This window comes from Aphelocoma coerulescens, chromosome 5 (assembly GCF_041296385.1).
Source record: "Aphelocoma coerulescens isolate FSJ_1873_10779 chromosome 5, UR_Acoe_1.0, whole genome shotgun sequence".
Classification (NCBI taxonomy): Eukaryota; Metazoa; Chordata; class Aves; order Passeriformes; family Corvidae; genus Aphelocoma; species Aphelocoma coerulescens.
This window is the reverse complement of record NC_091019.1, coordinates 66,590,929-66,614,241: the sequence shown is the minus strand read 5'-3', so window position 1 is coordinate 66,614,241 and position 23,313 is coordinate 66,590,929. Positions and strand designations below refer to the sequence as shown.

The following is a 23,313-nucleotide window of genomic DNA, read 5'->3' as shown; positions in this document are numbered from 1 at the left end:
CAGGCAAACAATGCCCAATCATGAAATGAAGAGCTGAGAGTGGGAGAGGGGGGACACGCAGGAGTTGTCACCTGGAGGTGACAGCTGACTCCCAGCACTGCTCCAAGGCAAGGAAAATCATTGGAAAGAAAGGGAAAAGAGCCCAGAAATCCAGCTGAAGGTGCTGCGTGGGAATTCTGGATGCGGGATAGCAGGATGGAGCTGGGACATGGATCCAGGCAGTGCCCAAGGTTTAGGAACAATTCCAGCTCAGCTGACCATTCCCAGTCACCTGCTGGGGGTCAGGGCTGCTCCCGCACCTTCTCCTGATGGAAACAGCATTCCAGAGGTGTGGCCACCTTTGGAAGCAACGTTTGCTCTCCTCATCCCATCCACATCAGTTTCCCATTCCCAAACTCTTTGGGGCAGCCAGGAAAGGTCCCCATGGATCTGGAAGAGCCTCAAACTGCAGCACCTGTGGCACAACTTCCTTCAGCCTCTTCGGAGCCAATTCCAGGAGGGAGAACACGGAAAGGGCTGGAGCTGCCCAAACTGCTCCAGGGGCAAAACACTTGTTCCCAAAGGAATTTCTGATGGGATCAGCTGGATACAAATCCTCTCCTGCAGGGACAGTTCAGCACCAAGCACAGCAAGTGGATTTTTCCCATGAGCAGGAAAATCCCACAGAATCCATCTGTGGCTAGAATTGCCCCAAATCTGCCTCTCCTCCCTTTCCCCCTGTCCCATGTCTTGGGAAAATGGATAAATCTAGACTCCATGAAGAGTTTGGGATAGAAGGGTCCTTAAATCCCATCCCATTCCAGCCCATTTCCATGGCAGGGACACCTCCCACTGTCCCAGGCTGCTCCCAGCCCCAATGTCCAGCCTGGCCTTGGGCACTGCCAGGGATCCAGGGGCAGCCACAGCTGCTCTGGCAATTCCAGCCCAGCCCCTCCCCACCCTCCCAGCCAGCAATTCCCAATTCCCAATCTCCCATCCAGCCCTGCCCTCTGGCACTGGGAAGCCATTCCCTGGCTCCTGTCCCTCCAGGCCTTGTCCCCAGTCCCTCTCCAGCTCTCCTGGAGCCCCTTTAGGTCCTGCAAGGGGCTCTCAGCTCTCCCTGGATCCTTCCCTTCTCCAGGGGAACATTCCCAGCTCTCCCAGCCTGGCCCCATGTGAGAAACCTCTTTATATCCTGAAGTTTATCCCATTTTTCCATGATATCCAGGTGTTAGGGAACACTGCACCCACTCAGGACAAAGCTGATCTCACCAACATTCCCAGGATTATTTCCTAACTCACACCAGGTCCCCTCCAAGGGCACAAATCCTTGGGAATCAGGGTTGATGATCACTCCACCAAATTAAATCCACAACAAAAATAAAACCCTGGATTTTGAACTCTTTTTCCACTGGAATAAATCAAGCTGGGCTCCATTTCCTACTGCTTTAGCCAAGAAAAATCAGGATTTCAGCCGGAACAGCGCCACACACTCGGAGCACACACTCATCCCACCAGCACCTGTCTTATCCTGGAGCTAAAATCTCCAATCCCAGTTTGCATTCCCAATATTCTTTAATCATTTTCCCCATGCCTTTGTTCCCCGGAACATTCCAATAGTTCCAATTTGCACTTTTAAAACTCCCAGGACTCTCTTCCCTCTGCCAAGGAGGAACGATTTGGCTGCCAGGGAAGTCGAAGCTCCAGCAAAAAATTTTGGGAATGCAACACCTAATGGGCCACTCTGGAATTTGGGCCAAATGACTCCGAGTGACCCCGGTGCATTTCCAAATTGCCACAAACGGGAACAGCACATGGATCATCCAGCATGCGGGGAAATCTGGGAATACAGCCGGCACTTCAGGAGCAATTAAATTTTCAGCAGTTAATGAAGGATTTCTGCAACATCAGCACCCACGGTCCTGCTGTGGGAATCCAGAGAGGGAAAAGTGGCTCTTAGTGAGGTCTCCAGGGGAAAATTCCATTAAAATTGTAGATTAGAGCCATTCCAACCTGGAATTAGAGGGATGTGACTTCACCACCAATGGGAAGAGGTTGGGTCACTTGGGGTTGAACCTCATTTTCTCAGCTCCCTCTCCTGGAACATCTCAGAGCTTGGATTGGGTTGGATTTTTATGGAAATCTGGGAAGGAAAATCACAGGGAATTTGTGGAGTGAGGTGCTGCTTGCACCTCTGCTTTGTCCTGGTTTTTCCTGCTTGGATGCTCCCTAAAAAAGGCTGGATGTACAAATCCATGCAAAACAGGTCCTAACAAAGCACTTGGGAGAGACGCTCAGTGTGGCTGGAGCTGAGGGTGAAATCCCAAATTAAATGGGAAAAATGAAACTTAAATATCCAAGTGACCAGAAATCCTGGAGAATTCATGGATTTAGGCCAGGTTGGACAGGGCTTGGAGCAGCCTGGGATAGTGGAAGGTGTCCCTGCCTATGCAAAAGGGGTGAAGTGGGGGGAATTTTCATGTCCCTTCCAACCCAAAGCCATTCCATGATTAACCTCGGGATGGGCATCAATCCCAATTTTCTGCACGGAGGATCAGGATGCTTAAAATCAATTAAAACAATTATAAATAAGAATTAATTCCAGCAAAGGTCCAAAGCCAGCCCATAATAATTCAGGTAATCCCACCTGGAGCAGAGCTTCCCACTCCTCAATCCCAAGAGCCAGCACAGCTCCAACAGAAATTCTGGGAAGGCAGTGTCAGCTTTGCCAGCAGCATGGAACAGCGAAATCCTGGTGGTGCCAGCAACGCCCACGGGGCTGATCTGAGCACAAAAAGTGCGGAGCGGGATGAAAATGAAACATTTTGGATCGTTCCGACCTCAGCTGCTGAATATTCCCCTCTTTTTTCAGTCAGGAAGTTGGAAAAGAAGAGCCCTCCAGCTCTGGAGCTGCTACTTTGGATGGGTTTGGGGTGAGCAGTGAAAAACCCGGATTGTGGGCTTGTCTGTGGGAAAAATTCCTGAGCCCCGGGATTTGGATGAGGATAAAGGGAAGGTCCTGGCCCTGGCACACGGGAATTCCAAGCATAAACTGGTTGGGTGGAGAATGGATGGAAAACAGCCCTGGAAAGGAGGATTTGGGGGTGTTGGGAGAGAGACCTGAGGTCAAGGGAAGGGATTCGGCCTCTGCTGTGTCCTCCTGAGTTCCCACCTGGAATTCTGCATCCACTTCTGGGCCCTCAACACAGCAAAGATGTGGAGATGTTGGAATGAATCCAGAGGAAACCACTAAGTCGATCCCAGGGCTCTGGAGCCAGGCTGGGAGAGCTGGGAATGTTCACCTGGAGAAGGGAGTGATCCAGGGAGAGCTGAGAGCCCCTTGCAGGGCCTAAAGGGGCTCCAGGAGAGCTGGAGAGGGACTGGGGACAAGGCATGGAGGGACAGGAGCCAGGGAATGGCTTCCCAGTGCCAGAGGGCAGGGCTGGATGGGAGATTGGGAATTGGGAATTGCTGGCTGGGAGGGTGGGGAGGGGCTGGGCTGGAATTGCCAGAGCAGCTGTGGCTGCCCCTGGATCCCTGGCAGTGCCCAAGGCCAGGCTGGACATTGGGGCTGGGAGCAGCCTGGCACAGTGGGAGGTGTCCCTGCCATGGGAATGGGATGGGATTTATCCCTTCCCACCCAACCCATTCCATGATTCCAGGATAAATTCCCTCCTCCTGCTCCATGGAAGGATTATTTTTCCCAGCCCTTCTTTGGCAGAGTCATTAGGATGTAAATGAGTTTTTCATTGAATGAGCCATTTTCCAGCCCACAGTGGGAACAGGGATTTTGGGATGTGAGGGTGCTGCAGCTCCACTCCCTGTGAGCTTCCCAAATCCTCTTCCTACCACAGAAATGTGGGAAAATTCCCTGTTTAGGAATCTCCTCCTGGTTTTCCCACCTGGATAAGCCAAGGGCAGGAGAGATCGAGGCCATCCCAACAAGGATCCTCTCCCATCCATTCCCAATGTTGCTCCATAATCCCAAATCCACCTGGATGAGGATGCAGCCACAGGAGAGGAGAGACCCTGAGCCAGGCTGGGAATGGGAGCTCAGGGATGAACAAGGATTCCTTGGATTTGGTGCTGCTGGAGAGGAGCCCAGGCAGCCTCCCATGGGCACCACACATCCCACAGGGACCTCAGCTTTCCAGAGGGAGCAAATCTCACCATGGAAAAAAATGGGATCTTCCTGATTGCCAGCACCTGAGATTTTTTGGGAAGAGGCTGTGCCCAGAGCTCCTTCACCAGAGCAAATTCCAGAATAAAATCATGGAAAAAATGATCAAAATACAGAGAAAACTTCCTTTGGAGAAGGATCTTCTCCTCATGGACACCTCAGAGACAGGGATTTATGGAAGCAGAAATTCCTCATGGATGGCTAAGCTGGCTCAACCACCCATGGCTTCCATCCATCCGTGCTCACATCAGATTCCACTTCCCTACTCCATAAATTTCCAGAGACGGAATCTCAGGAGAGCAACCTTGGCATTCCAGCATTTTCCTTGTGCACCAGCACGGAACAGGAGCACTGGGAAGGGCTGGGAAGCAGCTGGGCAAGGAAAAACATCCTGAGGAGATCGGGATGGCTGGAGAAGGGATTGGGGGAAGCGGAATCCAACGGATCCAGGGTGAATCCAACGCCTTTGGAAGCACCTCCCAGCTACTGCCGAGCTCAGGACCTGCAGCTGTAATTTGCAATTGAAATCCCGGCAAATCCATATGGAAAAGAGGGAAGGGATAAAGAAGCACTCGGGAAGCTCTTCTGGAGCATCTCCGAGCTTGGATTGGATTTTTCAGTGTATGGAAACCTGGGAAAGGAAAATTGTGGGGATTTTGTATCCCAAATCCTGTTTGCACCTCCATTTTCTCCCGGTTTTCCTGCTTGGATGCTCCATAAAAAAGGCTGGATGTAGAAATCCATGGAAAACAGCAACCGACAAATAAAAGGAGTTAATTTACAATTATCCCTGGAAAAATCCAGGATATTTCCATGCCCTGCATCCATCAGCATTTTTATCCGGTCTCTCCTAGCCCAGATTTCATTCCATTTTCCAGAGGTTTCACTAAAATTCCAAATTCCAAGAATGTTTTTCCCCACTGTCATCATTCCTTAAAAAACTCAGGTGCATTTTTCCATCTTTTTCACCACATTCCTGCTGGACAACAAATCCAGTGGGATGAGCAATCCCAGCCTTCAGGCACACAGAAATTCCTTGGATAAACACAGGAAAATGGCATGAAAAGGTTATTTTGGAGCTTTCCCCCCAGTTATTGCTTTCCCAATTCCTGGAATTTAGGAAGTTGCCATTCCAGAGTCAGCCCAGGAAGATCAGTGCTTGCATTTAGGCCCAGGATGTGGCTGAACCTTCCCTCTCCGCATGGAAAAATCCAGCTTTCCATGGAATTCCAGCCCCTCACAAAGCACAGCGCCTTCCAGTGCAAACCAGGCTGTTCCCAAAAATTGGGAGAGCTGGAAAATGGCTCAGGGCTGAGGAGAAGGATTGGGAATGCTCGTGGGAGAGAGCTGGAAGTGCCTCAGGCTGGAAGTGCCTCAGGCTGGAAGTCTCCATTCCCTGGGCTGATCCCACAGTGTGGGAGGGAGGAAAGGGGGAATTCTGTCCCTGTGTCCCCACAGGGTGAGACCCCATCTGCAGAGCTGCTCCAGAGCAGGACACGGAGCTGCTGGAGTGATCCAGAGGAATCCACGGAGCTGCTCCAAGGGCTGGAGCTGCTCTGGAGCCAGGTTGGGAGAGCTGGGAATGTTCACCTGGAGAAGGGAAGGATCCAGGGAGAGCTCCGAGCCCCTTGCAGGGCCTAAAGGGGCTCCAGGAGAGCTGGAGAGGGACTGGGGACAAGGCATGGAGGGACAGGAGCCAGGGAATGGCTTCCCAGTGCCAGAGGGCAGGGCTGGATGGGAGATTGGGAATTGGGAATTGCTGGCTGGGAGGGTGGGGAGGGGCTGGGCTGGAATTGCCAGAGCAGCTGTGGCTGCCCCTGGATCCCTGGCAGTGCCCAAGGCCAGGCTGGACATTGGGGCTTGGAGCAGCCTGGGACAGTGGGAGGTGTCCCTGCCATGGCAGGGACTTGAACTGGATGATCTTTGCAAGTCTCTTCCAATCCCAACCATTCCATGATTTTGTGGAATGAGAACCTGGACACAAACAGAGGAAGCAGCACCAGGTGACTCCAGCTGTAGGTGCTGAATTCCAGCAGCTCTGGGCTTGCTCCTTCTGAGCCACAGCCACAGCTCCCCTCCAGCCTTCATTCTGAATCCCAGAATCCCTGAGGGTGGAAAATCCCTCTGGGATCACCAAATCCAAGCGGTGCCCAACCCCCACCTTGTCCCCAGCCCAGAGCCCTGAGTCCCACACCCAGGAATTCCTTGGACACCCCCAGGAATGGACACTCCAAACCTCCCTGCCTGATCCCAAAGCCTGAGCACCCTTTCCAGGAAGAAATCCCTCTGTAAATTCCTACAAATCCCCCCTTTCCTCCAGCACAGCCCCAGTCCTAGATCCATAGAAAAGGAATTACGTTTCAGTTGGGGAGGACGTTCAGCTCTTTGTGCCGCCACCGGATGGCCCAGAAATGATTGAATTTAATCTCTTTTTGACCCAGTTCTGGAGCTGGGCAAACACTGAATTATTTTTCTTATTCTCGTTCACTTCCCAAACTGAATGGGGAAAAAAACCCCCAAACCTGATTGAGGCCAAGCTGAAGCAAAATGGTTTTGGGTTTTACTGCTGGGTTTGGGATTTTGTTGGAATATCCCCTTTTTGGATGTTTTCCCTCATCCCAAAATATTGGCCTTGTTATGCTTTGCTTTAATCTCATCATTAAAAATGCAAAAGCCCCAAATGAAAATATTGAGATTTTAACGAGGTTCCAGCTGAAGGGAAATCTTGCCGTTGTCCAAGGTTTTTTTTCCCTCCGTTTCTTAGATGTCTATTTATCCAAGAGCTGTTTCCACAGGAATGAATTGTTCAGTGAGGGGAAAAGGGGGGAAAAAAACAAAGGGGAAAAGGGGGGGGGGGGGGGGGAACAAAGGGGAAAAGGGGGGGAAATAAAGGGGAAAAGGGGGGGGAATAAAGGGGAAAAGGGGGGGAAACAAAGGGGAAAAGGGGGAGAAAAAACAAAGGGGAAAAGGGGGGGAAAAATAAAGGGGAAAAGGGGGGGAAATAAAGGGAAAAAGGGGGGGGGGAAACAAAGGGGAAAAGGGGGGGAACAAAGGGGAAAAGGGGGGGGAACAAAGGGGAAAAGGGGGGGGAAGGAACAGAGAGCTGAACTCATCCCTCATGGCCAGATCCAAAGGAGGGAAAAAAAAAAGGATGAACTCTCTCCTGTTTATTTTGGTCTCATGCCCTTGGATACAGGAATGATGTATTTTTAATACATCAACTCTATGATAGGATATTTTTTACTATTTATAACAAAATAAGCAGGGATTTTTTGGTGCATATCTGGGATTTTTTTAAGCTGCTCAAGTGACCCAGAGGAATCCACGGAGCTGCTCCAAGAGCTGGAGCCAGGCTGGGAGAGCTGGGAATGTTCACCTGGAGAAGGGAAGGATCCAGGGAGAGCTCCGAGCCCCTTGCAGGGCCTAAAGGGGCTCCAGGAGAGCTGGAGAGGGACTGGGGACAAGGCCTGGAGGGACAGGAGCCAGGGAATGGCTTCCCAGTGCCAGAGAGCAGGGCTGGATGGGAGACTGGGAATTGGGAATTGCTGGCTGGGAGGGTGGGCAGGGGCTGGGCTGGAATTGCCAGAGCAGCTGTGGCTGCCCCTGGATCCCTGGCAGTGCCCAAGGCCAGGCTGGACATTGGGGCTGGGAGCAGCCTGGGACAGTGGGAGGTGTCCCTGCCATGGCAGGGGTGGGATGGAATGGGATTGGATTTAAGATCCCTTCCAACTTCCAAGCAAATCATCCCCCTCACAATTATCCAAATGTCTCCGGTTATTCCATCTGCTGGGAGGGAAGGAACTGCCCCACTCAGATTTATGGGAATGAGTCAAAAGGAGGGAAGGCAGGATGCTGGGAAACAGCATCGGAGCTGCCGCTGTGCCGTGATATTTGGGGGAAGAGCGGCTTTGGAAGAGCTGGTGGGTGGGAAAACAGAAGTTCTGGAAGTTGTCCTTTGATGTCCCCATTATTTGTCACATGGATTAATAGGGCTGGAGGGAGAGAGGAACCATGCAAAGCTGCCAGGATATTCCTAAATCCTGTTCCGTGATGATTTCCATGAAAAAAAAAAAAAAGGGACAAAAAGCCTGGAATAGCTCCCAAGTGCCTCCTCCTACTCGTGGTGGAGCCCACCCTGGGCCTGGAGAGCCCAACATGGTGGGACTGAGGAGCTGGGGCAGAATCTGGGACAAAACTCCACAGATCCCGTGGATGATCCCAACTCCATCGAGGCCATCAGCACCAGAGGATGTTCCTGGCACGTTCCCGGCCCTGTTCCAGTGATCCCAAAATCATTTGGCTTGGGATGAGTAATTCATTCCCAGGCAAAGCTCCGGAATCTCCAGGAGCTTTTGGCCCACCCCAAAAGGCCCCACGTGCCCCACACCCTTTTTGGGGTGAGCTGGGCTTTGTGGGGTCCAATCGCTGCTTCCTGCCAGGAGGACATTCCCGGGCACGCCGAACTCAGCTGGAGATAATCCAGTGGGCAAACTGGATTTTGGGATGCTCCCAAAGGATCTGAGGTGGGATAATTCCAGAATGGGAATTGTTTGGGTTGGAAAAGCCCTCTGAGATCATCCAACCATGCCCAGCACTGCCAAGGCCACCACTGCCTTGTGTCCCCAAGTGCCACATCCACAGGGATTTGAAATCCCACAGGGAATTGCTCCCTGCTCCTCCAGTCATTTTTATTCCCAGCTTTTCCCTTGAACCTCAAGCTCTCCCAATTCCATCAGATCCCAGCTGAGGCGTTTTGGGGCACAGGATGAACTGCAGAATTCCCAGACAATAATCAACTGATGGGCTGGGCCAATCCAGCAAGAATCCTTGGAAGTAAATCCCAAATTATCGCTTTCCAAACCCATCCAAGTCCCATTGTCCAGCTCTTAAAAACAGTTGGAAGCTCAGATGTCCCTTGTGCCACCAGCCTGAGCATTCCAGAGGCTCGGGAAGAGGAAAAAACCCTCTTGGAGCTGCACTAAAATTCCTCCAAGTTATCACCAGTGATAACTCACACTGAGTTTTCCAGGAATCCAAAGAAATCTGCAAGGAATTCTCAGAGTTCAGGATCAGGAGTTGGGACATGGACACAGAGCCTGTGAGGAATCTTCCTAAGGCCCCAAACTGTTCCAGTCACACCCAAAACCCCAGAGAGGACCCAGAGGAAGGAAAATGCCGGAAGGTTTTTCCCCCAGGCAAAGGACTCTGTCAAATTCCAACAGCAGCACATGGAAAAAGCAGGGTTTTCCCTGGAAAAGAAGTGTTGGAAGTGTCCAAGGTCCAGAACTGGAGCAACCTGGGAGAGTGGAAGTGCCCCTGCCCACAGCTGGGATGAGCCTTAAAATCCCTTCCAATCCCAACCATTCCAGAATACCAGGATTCTAACAAAATAACATTTTTCCATAAGAGACTTTGGGAATATCCTCAGCACCAACCGCTCAGGACCCAAATCCAACACCCAGATTCCACTCCAAATTCCCACCTCTCCCTCTGTTTAAGAGGATTTCTTTGATGCACTTTAGAGAATTCCAAGGAAAATTTAGGCAGCACCATCCTTGGAATTCCCACTTTTCTCCATAATCCTCATTTTCACTTCTCTATTTAAAAATGCACCAAGCTGCTAAACCCTGCTTTGTATGCCTTAAATTCCCAATTTCTCTGCATTTTTCCTTGGAATAAAAGCAGGAAATATTCCCCAGGACCTGCTGGAAATCGCCCTGGAGTTGGGCAGCAGCTCCGAGCTGATGGAATTCCCACTAAAACAAGCTCCTGAGATCAGCTCTCCTGAATTTTCCATGAAATCCAAACGATCCTTTAATGCCTCTTACAGTAATTAATAATCCTGCTCTTTTTTTTGGGATTCCCCCCCCAAATTCCATAAAACCATGACGGTTCCCTCAGGATATGCTGATTATTATTATTATTCCCATGGTCAGAAATCCTTGGAAAACATGCCAGGAGCTGGGATCCCACTGGGCCAGCTGATGCACAAACCCACCCTAAAGGCTTTGGAGGCCAAGGAAATCTGGATCCAAAGGGAAAAAAAATGGAAAAAACCTCTAATTTCCTTTCCCTGCTAAAGCTCTTTGATTCCTTGGAATTCTCCATTTCTCCTGTTGTATTCCCAACCTAAATATTCCCATCACATCCTCCTTTTAAATTAGGGAATCACCCTTCTCTTCCCAAACTTTGAGGGTTTTAACGCTCCAGGAATCCTGAGTTTCCATGGATGTGAAGAGCCAAGATCAGGCACCTCTGGAGCATCCAGAAAATCCAGGTCCATACATAAAAAAGTCCTTTATTCCAGCTGATTCATGAAAATCCCAGTTTTTTGCGGTTTGTCAGGGATTTTAGGGGAGTTTTAGGAATATTTGGAGGTGGAATAGCCTCACAATGAGGAGTGAAATAAACAAGGAATTTTCTGAGGAGGGAAAAGGCAATTCCTGCTCTCAGGGAGCAGCTGGAAACTTGGAATCTGAATGGAGAGAACTCAGCCCAGAGGGGATCTCATTCCACACGGGATTTTGGTCCCACTTGGAATCATTAAAATGGGAAAAGCCCTCCAAGATCGAGTCCAACCATTCCCAGCACTGCCAAGGCCACATCCACATGGAATTTGAATCCCACCAGGGATGGGTACTCCAAACCCCCCTGGGCAGCCCCTGCCAAGGCCTGAGCACCCTTTCCATGGGGAAATTCCTGCTGCTGTCCACCCTGAGCCTCCCCTGGCCCAGCCTGAGGCTGTTCCCTCTCCTCCTGTCCCTGTTCCCTGTGAGCAGAGCCCAAATTCCACCTGGATCCAAACTTTCAAGAGCTGATCCTAAGTTAACTCCAAATGGAAACTTTCTATCAACGGGCTCTGAGGGAATTGGATCCTTTGGGAATGTTGGAGGTGTCTCACAAAGGTTGGGAGGAGCAACGAAAGTTCCTGCAGGAAAATCCACAAACCTCCAGCACAGACATCCCATTCCAACCTGGCCTTGGATGCTTCCAGGGATCCAGGGGCAGCCACAGCTGCTCTGGGAATTTCATCCCAGCCCCTCCCCACCCTCCCAGCCAGCAATTCCTCCCCAATATCCCACCCCGATCTTCTTTTCCACTTTGAAGCCATTCCCTGTGTCCTGTCCCTCCATCCCTCATCCCAAGTCCCTCTCCAGGGAATGATTCCCATTCACAGCTCCACAATTCCCAGTCTCCCAAATCCTCTTCCCATTCCAGCTGAAATGAATCCCAAAGTGCTCCCAAACTTCCCCACATTCCCAGTCCACCACCACCACCTCATTCCCACTTTTCTCAAAGGATCCTGATGTCATTTTCCATAAAAAAAGGACCAACACAAGCCCCTGGAGCAGAGGAAATTCCCAACCACTCCCAGTCCATCAGCACAGCTCAGGGATCACCAAATCCTCCTGGACACACTGCCAGGGATCCAGGGGCAGCCACAGCTGCTCTGGCAATTCCAGCCCAGCCCCTCCCCACCCTCCCAGCCAGCAATTCCCAATTCCCAATCTCCCATCCATCCCTGCCCTCTGGCACTGGGAAGCCATTCCCTGGATCCTGGCACTGCAGACACTGATTCTCCCACACACCTGATTTTTCCAAATATCCAGCTGCAGAGTCTGGATAAGGAAAGGGTTCCTTGCTCGTCCAGGGCAGTGCTGGAATCCCATCCCAGAGGAATTTAAAATCCCTGTGGATGTGGCACTTGGAGACATGGATGGTCTTGATCTTGAAGAGCTTTTCCAGCCTCAACAATTCCACAGGTGACAGAAATCCCTTTTTTTTCAGCCTCCAGGTCCTCCTTGTGCCCAGCAGCTCTGTCCTATCCCAGCCCTTCCCAGAAATTCCAAAGCAGGCAGCCAGGAGCACTCTGCCATCCCAAACATCCCTCAGCATTCCCAAAAAGTCAAAGCTTTATTTATTATTCCTCCATATGGAGTGGGGGAGAAAACCAAGGGAAGGGGGGGATGGAAAACCGAGGGAAAGGGGGGGGGGGGGTGGGAAACCGAGGGAAGGGGGGGGGTGGAAAACCGAGGGAAAGGGGGGGGATGGAAAACCGAGGGAAAGGGGGGGGGAGCTCACATTCCCTGGCGAGTCATTCCAGGCTTGGGAAAGAGAAACCAGTTTGGCCCAGAACCCAGCTGGGCAGGATGGGGAATGAATTCCTCCATGTGCAGCCCTGGGATCCAGCTATCCATCATGGAAGTGGCACAAACACAAGGATTGGGCTGGCAGCCTCATTCCTGCTTCCCAAAGTTCTGCTTCCCAACCCCCCCGGGATCGGTGCTGGGAGCACATCTGGGCACGGGAGTGACAAACAGCCGGACTGGAGCCTTCAGGGAATCATGGAATTTCCAAGCTGGAAAAGACCCACAAGGATTGTCCCAACTCCTGGCCCTGCCCAGATATCCCAACAATCCCTGGGAGCGGTGTCCAAGCACTCCTGGAGCTCTGGCAGCCTCGGGAATGTTCCCATCCCCTGGGGAGCTGTTCCGGCGCTTATTCCACCCTCTGGGGGAGGAACTTTTCCCCGATTTTCATCCCAAACCTCCCCTGGCTTATCCCAACCCTGAATCCATCCTGGGAAAACCCCAGAGCAACGTTTCTTCCCACACATCCTGCATTTCCAACCAGGAATTTGGGAAAGAGGAACAGGAAGCAGCCCAGCCCTCTGAGTTCCCATCAGCCCTGGGAAATTCCTGGATTATCAGTGCCCACTCAAAACCCTTCAAGGTCCTTTTCCAAATCCCACTTTTTTGGGATCACACTCCATTTTCCCATGGGATTGGAGCCACCCCATGAGTAACTTATTCAGGGTTTACTCCAAGTCCATGAATCCCAACTCCACAATCCCATTCCATAAAACCTCTCCCAGCCTGAGCAGGGAATTCCTGGCAGATGTTCCCCCAAGAGCTTCGGTTCTTTCTGGAAGAGCATCCCAGGCAGTGGGAAATTTTGGGAAAAGGAGGATTTCCCTCACTCCCAGATCCAAGAGGGAAAATTTGGGATGAGAAGGCCATCCTGGATTTCCCTCACTCCCACATCCAAGGGGGTTCTGCTGCAGACAGGGCTGGATATTTTTCCCACCAGGACCACCACGGAAAAGCTCCCGAGGCTGGAATTAAATTCAACCCATCCCATTTGTTGAGAGAGCACTTTTCCAATCGGAAACAGGAAAACACCTGGATCAATCCATCCTGTGGAACACCAGGCATCTTCCACATAAACTCTATTCCCAATCAATCAAGAGGAGGAGAATCTCCAGGATTTCATCCACATCCAAACATCCCCCTGGAATGTTTCCATACTCAGGGATCCACCAGCTCAGCTCCAGGATTCACCAGTTTATCCCATCCTGTCCCAGTTTCCCAATCCACAAATCCCTGGACATCTCAGGCAGAGTACATGGAACTTCTGTGTCTCCTAAAAATCAGCCGGAAAATCCCACCCAGAAGTGAAGAATTCCAGAGCTTTCCCAGCAAACACGGAAAGGACGGATCCCATTTATTCCTTGAACACCCTCATTGAATGCCTGCCTTCATTCCCACAATCCCTAAAAAATATCCAGGAGCTCCCTTCCCTCAGCACACGCAGGATTGGGCTCTCAGGGGAGGTGGGAAAAACCCATAGGAGAATTCCCATTGGATTTCTCCGGATGGGAATTTGGTTCCAGGGTATTGACGCTGCACTTCTAAAAAAAAAACCCGGAAGTTTGAGGGATTTTTTTTTTTTTTTAATTTTTTTTTTTGAGCACGGAGTTGCTGTGGGCAAAAAATTTTTTTCTCTGGATTGGGATCGCAGCGGGAAAATTCCGTGGGTTTTGGTGCCAGAGGTAAAGCTAAGCTTTCCTACAAGGCAAAAATAAAGAGATTAATTAAACTAACGAGATCCAATTAGTGCTCATGGAGTTTGGAGCAACCTGGGATCAGGAAGAGCATCCCCAGCCATGGTGGGGGGGGGGGGGGGGGGAACGGGATGGGATTTAAGGTCCTTCCCAACCCAAACCATTCCATGAGGGAATTTTTCCCTCACGTTTTGTTCTTCAAAAGCTTTTCAGCCTGGCCGAGCACGGATTGCTGGGATCTGCTGGTGTGCGGAACTCTGCACTTGGAAAAGAGCAGCCACTTCCTGGCCATTCCCAACATCCCAGAAATCCATGGATACAGCTTAAATCCCACCCCAGAGGTTTGGAAAACGCTTCTTAATTCATCAGTTCAGCCCCATTTTTGGCTGGCACGAAGCATTCATGGAATTAGGGAATATCCTGAGTTGCGAAGATCCCATGGGGATCAAATCCAACTCCTGGCAATCCCAGGAATTCCAGCTCCAGCAGCACCCATGGCCAGGTGCAATTAATTAACTGATAATTAATCTGTGTCTGTGGGATTTAAATCCCCCTGGAACTGGGGACTCCACCACACCCTGGGCAGCTGTGGAGGGCTGGCCAACCTTTTCCATGAAGGAATTTTCCCAATATCCAACCTCTGGCACAACATTCGATGGAGTTTTCCATCAGGAATTCCAGCACATCTCTTAGGGAGCTGCTCCAATTATCCAGCCAGGAAAAAAATCCTTTGGATTTTCACTCTGGGGCTTTGATCACTTCAGATGTTGCCACCTCCTCCAACGTCTCCAATGGATCCTTGGATCCAGCTCCTCACCTCTTCCTGCCCCTGTTTTCCTGGGATAATTTTATCCCATTTATCTCCTTCTTTAAGCACGGAGCTCCTCCAGTCCTGTTTTCCTGAGAATTCCACGGCAAACGCATCAAAATCAACTCCGGTGCTGCTGGGAGTGGTTCTAAAATATCCCAAATTGAATGGGATCATCCAGGATCATCCCGGGATCATCCTGGCCCTGCCCAGACATCCCAACAATCCCATCCCTGGGAGCGGGGTCCAAACGCTCCTGGAGATCTGGAAGCCTTGGGAATGTGCCCATTCCCTGGTCAGAGCCCACCACCCTCTGGGGGAATAATTTTTCCCTGAGATCCAACAAAATGTGAGCCTGGCAGGAATTTCAAGGCTCAATCCTTCAATATTCCATGGGAGGAGGAATCTCATGGACAGCCTGATCCCACATCTTGGAAAAAAATCCTTATCCCAGAAGAGCCCAGGCTTCAAAATCCATCTGGGAAGAGCCAAGTGAGCGCCCTCCATTCCCAGCTATTTTTGGAGAGGAGATTATTTCTGGAAAAGGCAGGAAAAAATTCCTCTGGATCCAGACAGGCCTTGGAATTGGATAGAGGGGTTATAAAAGGATAAAGGAGATGATGGGATGGGATGGGATGGGATGGGATGGGATGGGATGGGATGGGATGGGATGGGATGGGATGGGATGGGAATTGTCAGGACTCAGCCTGGATTCGAGGGAAGGGTAATCCAGTGGTGATGGAGCTGCAGCATCCCAAACATCCAGGTCAGATCCAGGCTCCCAAAATCCCCTTTCTCCAAAAAAAAATTCCTTCCCAGATATAAAATACATGAGAAGTAAACAATTTTTATCCCTGAGCTCATCCAGTTAGGGCTGAACGGGATTATCCCGGTCCTGGAAGGGGAAGGAGCAACATCCTCCCTGCTCCAGTCTGCATCCTGCACGGGGATCCCATCCCAAAGGGAATTTCCCACTGGAGGAAGAGGATTCCATGCAGAGGAGCCCATTCCCTATAGGAATACACTGATCCGTATAATCCATATATGGACTGACAGGGATCATTATCCCTTCACCCAAGGAGATCCCAAAAAACTTTTGAGGAAGGTGGAAAACTGAACTGCCCTTTAATCATTTCTGTTTCATCCCAAACATCCAGCACGTGGCCAGCTCAAATCCAGGCTCCCAAAATCCCCTTTCTCTTCCTTCCTCTTCCTCAGACTGACCATAACTCCTCTGGATTTTGCTCTTCTGAGCCCCCGGAACTCGAATTTTAGGGTTTTTTAGGACTCCTCTTTTCCAGATTTCCTCCAAATCTCCCTCACGTGAGTCCAAGGCAGCGTTTTGACCCCACAGCACAGGCAGCAGAGCAGGGATGCAGCTCCCGGCATTCCAGGAGGATCCTTCGAGCTCTCCACGCACCCTGGGATGCACCAAACCGCAGGGAAGTTTTGGCTCATCTTAAATCCCACACATTTACCGAGCTTAAATCCGCTTTAAACCTCAACAATTTCACCCTAAACCCCAAATCCCCACCCTGGGGCACAACCGGCACCTGACTTCGCACACCAGAGGTCACCGGTCCCTCCGTCCCGGGATTCTGGGTGTTCCCAGCTCCTTACCCTCGGCACAACCCGATCCGTGGGAGCAGAGTCCATCCCAATCCCTTGGCTCTCCACGGATTCTTCCCCACTCTGCACGGAGCTGAAGCTCATCCCAGAAATCCCAAACAAGCGCGGCACGGAGGGAGGAGAAGATCCCTGTCCAGGACTCAGGGAAGAGTTAAAACTCCCAAGGATCCGCTGGCTCCCGCAGAACTCCTGGAGCAGGCGCCGGAGGAGCGCAGCTGCCCCTGCGGCAGCGCATAATTCCTTCCCTGTTCCCAGGGAAGCTTCCCTGGCACAATGTCGGGAATTGTGCAGGGTTCAAGCGCCCCAGACAAGGCCGGCATTCACCCAGCGAGGCCGTGGAAATATTCCCCATGGAAATACCCTCCGTGGAAGTCCCCTCCATGGGATATCCTCCCTCTGGAATTGGTGATCCAGAGGTTTTCCCTGGCCGCCGATCCAGAGGTTTCGCAACGAGGACCTGGCCCTTCTAAGGAGCCGAACGCTCTCCCTCAGAGTGATTTTATCTTCCCATCCCTCCTCTCATCCTTCCAATCCATTCGCTCCACCCGTAAAAACGTTGGGAAAGGCCAGGTCAGAGCGGCTGGAGGCCACTCCCAGCTCTAAAGGCGGCGATCCTTAATCCCTCCGGGATCTGGGCACCAGGGAATGAATAATCCCCAGCATCACAAAGAGGCGGCCGCAGGGGCGGAAGATCTTTCCCAGATCTTTCCCAGATCTTTTCCAGATCCTTCCCGATGCCCTCTGGCCCTGCTCCACCTCCCCCGGGATCCAAGGAGCTCCAGCAGCCCCCAATCCAGCTGGATCCCGGGAAAGGGGGGCAGATCCATGTTTTGGGATGCCCAGTTCCAAGGAGGCTCTTTGGAAAAGCTGCAATGAGTGTTGAGGCTGCTGGGTGACATTTGGGGCTTGGATCACCCGGGATAATTTCCCTGGAATTTAACACACTAAATTCCTTCACTTCCAGGTTTTTTGCACCAGCAATGGGAAACCTCGTTGTTCCCAAGGCCGTGGGCGCTTCTCCCAAAATTCTGCACACCTGGATTTGGTGCAAAGGCTCGGGAAGGCTCCAATATTCCTGAAAACAGTCCATACTCATTCCGTGTGTGATTCCAGGAGGAATTTAGAGCCATGCTGAGGTTATCCTGATGGGATGTTGAGCCCTTTTCCCTACAGGATTTGGGTTCGAACAGCGAGCGGGCGGCACTGAGGGGTCACTGTTACACTCACACCCTTCCTGTGTCATCCCTGGTGTTCCCAGCCGTGAAAAACTCATCCTCGGGGTCTGCCCTGCTGAATTCCAGCTGAAATCATGGCAAAATTCCTGAAAACTCGGCAAGGAGTGGATAAACCCCAGCCCAGCGGCCCCAGGATCTCAGAGGGGGGTGCACCCCCCGTGGGACCCCAGTGGGATCTCACCCAGGGGATCCCAGAGCCGCTCCCAGATTCCACTTGGAATCAGCTTCCCGGAGCCAGGAAGTGTCGGCTTTGCCACTGGAGCTGGGATTGTCACCCCACCAGCCCTTTACTCCAGCAAGGTCCCCCCCATTCCCAGGATCTTTCCAGCCCCCCACCCCGGAGGTGCTGGAAGCACTCAGGCTCTCCAGGCTCCCATCCAGGAATTCTCTGCGCTGTTCCTCACTGCACAGGGCACAAAACGGGATCCCAAATCCCCAGCGAGTCCACTCAGCCAGGGAGAAACAAACCCCGGAATTCCTTCTCCACTCTCCCAAAATTCCCATTTTTTTTGCTGAGTGGCCTCTGCGCTGTTCAAACCTCCCCGTGTCCATGTCAGGCTCCTCGCTGAGCCGATTTTTCCCTCTGGAAATTGGAAGTTGGGTGAAAGGAGAACCCTCCTGTCCTGAATCCCTAAATTTTCTGCTTTATTAGCAGTGCAAGTCATGCATCATGGAAAGGGGAGGAAAAGCGCAGCACTGGAGTCGTTCCCGATTCTTTGGCCAGGAAAACGAGCGGAGCTGAGGAACTGCACGAATTCCCAAGGATTTCAGCAGCTCCGCTCTCCCCCATCCCCTGAGGAAGCAGAACGTGGCACAGGGCAGGGCTGGGCCTGCCCTGCTCCCAGTTCCGCGCTGGTTTCCCTTTAGGATCGCGGCTTTTCCATCCCAGCTTTAGCGTTCCAACGGAACATCGGGGGAGTTAAGGAGGAGCTGCCCAGGCAGACAGCACGGCACATTAATCCGGACTGTTATAGGAACTCGGAATCAGCAAATGGGGGATTTATTTTGCATTTAAAGGCAGGGGAGCAGCTCCCGAGTGCTGCCGTGCCGGGTGGGCACGGACGGTGCCGTGCCAGGCTCCGTGCCGGCATTCCCCGCACCTCCAGCAGTGCCGGAGCCATGGGAGCATCCAGGGCTGGGAAGCGAGTGCCCATCACCAGGCAGAGCCGTGCCAAGGCCAGGTCCTCCCGTGGGATGAGCCAGGGAGGAGCTGGAGCAGCAGCCGGAGCCTGCGGGATGGGGCTGAGCCACCTGCAGGACTGGGAATATCAACAGGGAGCAGGGATGGATTCCAGTCTGCTCCTTCCTCTCGCCACCTTCCTCATGGAGAGGGCTCTGGAGCTGTGCCCGCTCCCAGAGGAGCACAAAAACAAGGAATAAGTGTTAACGTGGCGAGACACCTCCCTGGCAGCACCACGCCGGGAAGCAGAGCTGCGAGGCTCTCGGAATCTTCGATAAAGGACAAAAAACTCGTTCAAATCCCGCAAACCGATTTTTCCAAAGCACCAAGATCCCAGCAGGATCCCTCTCCCAAGCTGGGGCTCACTTTGGATCATCTACAGGGTCCAGCCTTCCAATCCTGCTTTCCCAAAATGGCCCTGGCGCACCGAGCAGGCTCCTCGGGGGCTGCAGGCACAGCCCGGGCTTGCAATTTTTTTGTCCACATTCCCAAGCCGACCTTCAGCAGTCCATGAAGACATGGAAATTCGCACGGCACCGCTCTCAAACACGGAGCAGCCACACACGCCTGACTTCCCGGCGCTCCCCCCGCTCTCAGCAGCCCTCGCTCCCCGTCCTTAACCTAAATAAAGCCGTCACATCGCACCGGAGGAGAAAGCAGCAGCACCAAAGTCTCACTCCGAACCCCCGAGTGCCATCGGAGCTGAGCCCGCATCTCCTCCCTCCAGCCCCCACCACGCTCTTCCCCGAACAAGCCCTCTCCTATTCCAGGCAGTTGCTATTCCAGAGCATCCAACAATATGTGCCTGTGTGCCGGGGGAGGCAGGGAGCCGCTGCCAGCGCCGATATCCGCACCCAGCCATCCATCCGCCGCGGGCTGAGCCCCTCAGACATTCGCAATCCCAAAGATTTTGCCAAATTAAGGAATAAAAAGGGGGGTGCATCTCTAATTTGGGCTCTCTTCTCGGTGGGAAGCGAATGCCGAAGTGCGGGAGCGGGCGGGCTCGGAGGAGCGAATGGCACACGAAGCGTTTCATGGTAAATTCATGGATCTCCTTGCTCAGCCCCAAGTGCCGGAGCTGCCGGCAGCACCGCACCGCCGCCGAGCCCCGCCGCGCCGCTTACATAACCCCCCCGCCCGGCCGGGGCAGCACTGGCGCCGGGCAGCGCCGCGGGGGCAGCGCCACAGCCGGGGCATCAGCGGGTACGGGGCAGGACCGGGGATGGGGCATCGCCACAAGCGGGGCATCATCTGAACCGGGGCATCATCAGAACCGGGGCATCACCGGGGACGGGGCATTGCCACAGCCGGGGCATCACTGGTACCGAAGCATTACCGTGGCCGGGGCATCACCGGGACCGGCCACACCGCGGCCGAGGCATCGACAGAACCGGGGCATCACCGGGATCAAAGACATCGCCGGGACCAAGGCATCACCGCGGCCGAGGCAGAGCCGGCAGCGGGGCACCGGGCAGCATCCCGGCCGCCCAGGGTCCGGCGGAGCGCCCAGCTCTCCCCGCCGCTCGCCTCCGGGCACCGCCGAACCGGGGCCACCTCGAGGGCGCGGGGGCGAGGGGGAAGCAACAAGACCGCAGCCCCAGCGCGGAGCGGGAGCGGAGCGGGCGATGCCGCCGGCGATGTGCAAGTCACGGGCGAGGGGCAGCGGGGCCGGGGCAGCGGAGCCGCCCGCCCGCGGGGTCCGCGTGCCCCCGGCGGAGACCCGGGAAGTTTGCGGCGCCTTCGACCCCGCCCCTGGCTCCGCGGCCGCGGCCGGCAGTGCCGCCGGTAACAAGTGCGGCGGCCGCGGGCGCTCCGCGGGCGCGGAGGAGCCCCATGGAGGCGGCGCCCACCCGCTCCGCCGCGCCGGCCAGCGCGGCCCGGGACCGGCTGCGGCCCCCCCCGCGCCCCCTCCCCGACCCCCGGAATCGCCCCCCCCGCCCCCCGGCCCGGTTTTCGCCGTGAAATGTCAGCGTCTCATGGCAACGGCGCTGCCTCCGCTCTGCCTCCGCCGGCTCCCGCGGCGCGCAGCGGGGCCACGCCGCTCGCCCCCACCCCCCCCCCCCCCCGCCCTTCCGCCCCGGCGACAGTCGCGACAAGGTCACGCGGCGCCCCGGACTCACCGTACACCCCTTGGCCGGAGCTGCCCTCCAGCAGAACCGTCAGCAGCCCCAGCAGCCCGATCGCTACATCCATCTTCACGTGAGCATCCACATATCCAGCCCGGCGGGGCGGGGGGGGGCAGCGCAGCGCCCGCCGGAGCCCCGCGCTCCGCTGCGGCCGAGCCGCGCACGCCCGCGCAGGCAGGGCGGCGGGGGCAGGCGGCGGGCACCGCGCCGGTCCTCCTCCTCCTCCTCCTTCCTCCTCCGCCTCCGCCTCCTCCTCCTCCCGCTGCGCAGCGGGCGGCGCGGGGCGAGCCCCGCTCAGAGCGAGCCCCCGGCAGCGGCAGCCCCCGCACCCCCTCCGGGCCGCGGCCCCCTCAGGGCTCCGGCCGCCGCCGCCGCCGCCTCCCGGGGCCGCCGAGCGCCGCGCGGGGCCGCCGCAGCCGCCTGCGCCCCGCGGCCATCAGATGCCACCGCGGCGCCGCGGCCCCCGCATGGTGCGCGGGGCCCCCCGCGCGGCGCGGAGCGGAGCGGAGCGAGGGGGGGAGGCGGGGGCGGCGCGGGGCGGGGGCGGGCGCGGGGCCGCGGGGATGCTCCGGCTGTGGCGCTCCGGGAGCGGCCCCCTCCTCTCACCGCGGCTGCGGGGCGGCGGCCGGGCCCATGGCGGGGGCGGCGCGGGGCTCCCGCGGCCGCGCTGGGTGCGGGTGCGCTGCTGTGCGAGCGCGGGGGAGCGGGCGCGAGTGGCGGCGGCGGGGCCGTCACGTTGAGCTATACGTGCGGGGCCGGCAGCCGCAGCCCGGCGACGTCAAAGCTGCGTGGCTGCTGCTGCTGCGCGCCTTCCTCCGCCTCCTCCTCCTCCTCCTCCTCCGCCGCCGCCGCCGCCCCCCGTGGCCCCGCGGCTCCGCCACCGCCGCCGGGCGCGCGTGGCCGCGGGCGCTGCCAAGGCGGGACGCGCGGCGGGACCCGCGCCGCTCCGGGATGCGCTGAGCGCTGTGAACCGCGCTGCCAAGCCGGGATGTGGGGTCTGGCCCGCGCTCTCCCGGGACGCGCGGAGCGCTGTGAGCCGCGCCGGCCCGGGATGCGCTGGGCGGTGCGGCTCGCACGGAGCCGGGCTGCGCGGAGCGTCCCGCTCTGTGCCGGGATGCGCCGTATGATTGCTGCGGTTCTTTTTTGTCCCGGGATGAGCGGCACGGTCCAGCTCTGTCCCGGGATTCCGGGCGCGATCCCACTCTGTCCCGGGATGCGCGGCGTGGCGCGGTGCGGTGGGGACGGTGAGGGGCGCCCTGAGCCCGCGCTGCGCTCCCGGCCCGAGGGGTCCATCCTGCCCGTCCCGGGCTGCGCTTCCCGGCTCCGAGCCCGCTGTCCCCCGGTGTCCCCCCATTCCACCCCGCTCCCTCTCTGCCCGGTTCTGAGGCACCCCCGGGCTCTGACCCCGCTGCTGCCCCAGCCTCCACTGCCTAAAAACCCTGTGCTTGCCCAAGGTGCTGCCCCAGGGCAGGGGGCTAAGGCCGGTCACCACCCGGGAGTGACAGAGGGGACACGGGGAGGTGACAAACCGGCTGCTCTGTGTGTCTGATCCAGCTGAGCACACCTGAGCCGCCGGGTTTTCATCTTGTCATCCCCTCTTTAGTGATCACAAGTACCCAAGACCCCTCACTGGCTCCCAGCACCTTCCCAGCCTGCCTGATGTCCCCACAGTTTGGGATTTGTGCTGGTGAAGATCTCTCCCTTCCAACTTCCCAGAAGGATTTGTTGGGCAAATGACTGCCCCTGTCCTCTTCCCTTTTTCCTTGGTGCCTGCAAGGATTGCCCCAAACCCATGGGCACCTTGGGCATTGTTAATTCAGCTTCGTCCGCCTGCACTGGTTACGGATCAGTGCTCCGGGCCAGCAGGGTGACAGCGCTCTGGAAGGGACACCTGCACTGTCAGGGCTTGCTGTGACCCCACAGGACACTGCTAACGAGGCCAGGACTCTTCCAGTGCTCTCCTGCCAGGGGCTGAGCTCTTCCATCATCTCCATGGGATGATCCAGTGCCTTGCTCTGCTGTGCTTCCACCCGCAAAGGGCTCAGAGCACCCAATCCACCACTTGGAATTCCAGCAAGGAGCTGAATTCGGTCCCAGCCGGGGCTGTTCCTAATTCCCAGCCTGTAAGAACGTGGGAAGTGGGAGAAGGGATGGGTGCAGCCCTTTTTCTGTGCCATTCCCGTGCCCCCAGAGCTCAGGCTGGCACCCAGCGCTGGCCAGAGGCTGTCCCCAGCCTGCTGCCAGCTGAGAGTGGCACTGAGGTGGCCCCGTGATTGTGCTCAAATCCAGTGTCCCCCTCAGGGGACACCGTCCTGTGCCATTCCAGATCCTC

At 55.3% G+C, this 23,313-nt stretch overlaps 1 protein-coding gene across 1 annotated transcript in view; it reads right to left on the bottom strand.

Annotated features, from left to right (window-relative positions):
• MDGA2 (MAM domain containing glycosylphosphatidylinositol anchor 2) overlaps nt 1-21,050 on the bottom strand; it is a 222,159-nt gene extending 201,109 nt beyond the window's left edge. Inside the window, exon 1 of the mRNA XM_069016095.1 lies at nt 20,976-21,050. Within this exon, the coding sequence (XP_068872196.1) occupies nt 20,976-21,048 (73 nt within the window). The 5' untranslated portion in view covers nt 21,049-21,050. The remainder of the gene's footprint in view (nt 1-20,975) is intronic.
• Nucleotides 21,051-23,313: the final 2,263 nt, after the last annotated feature.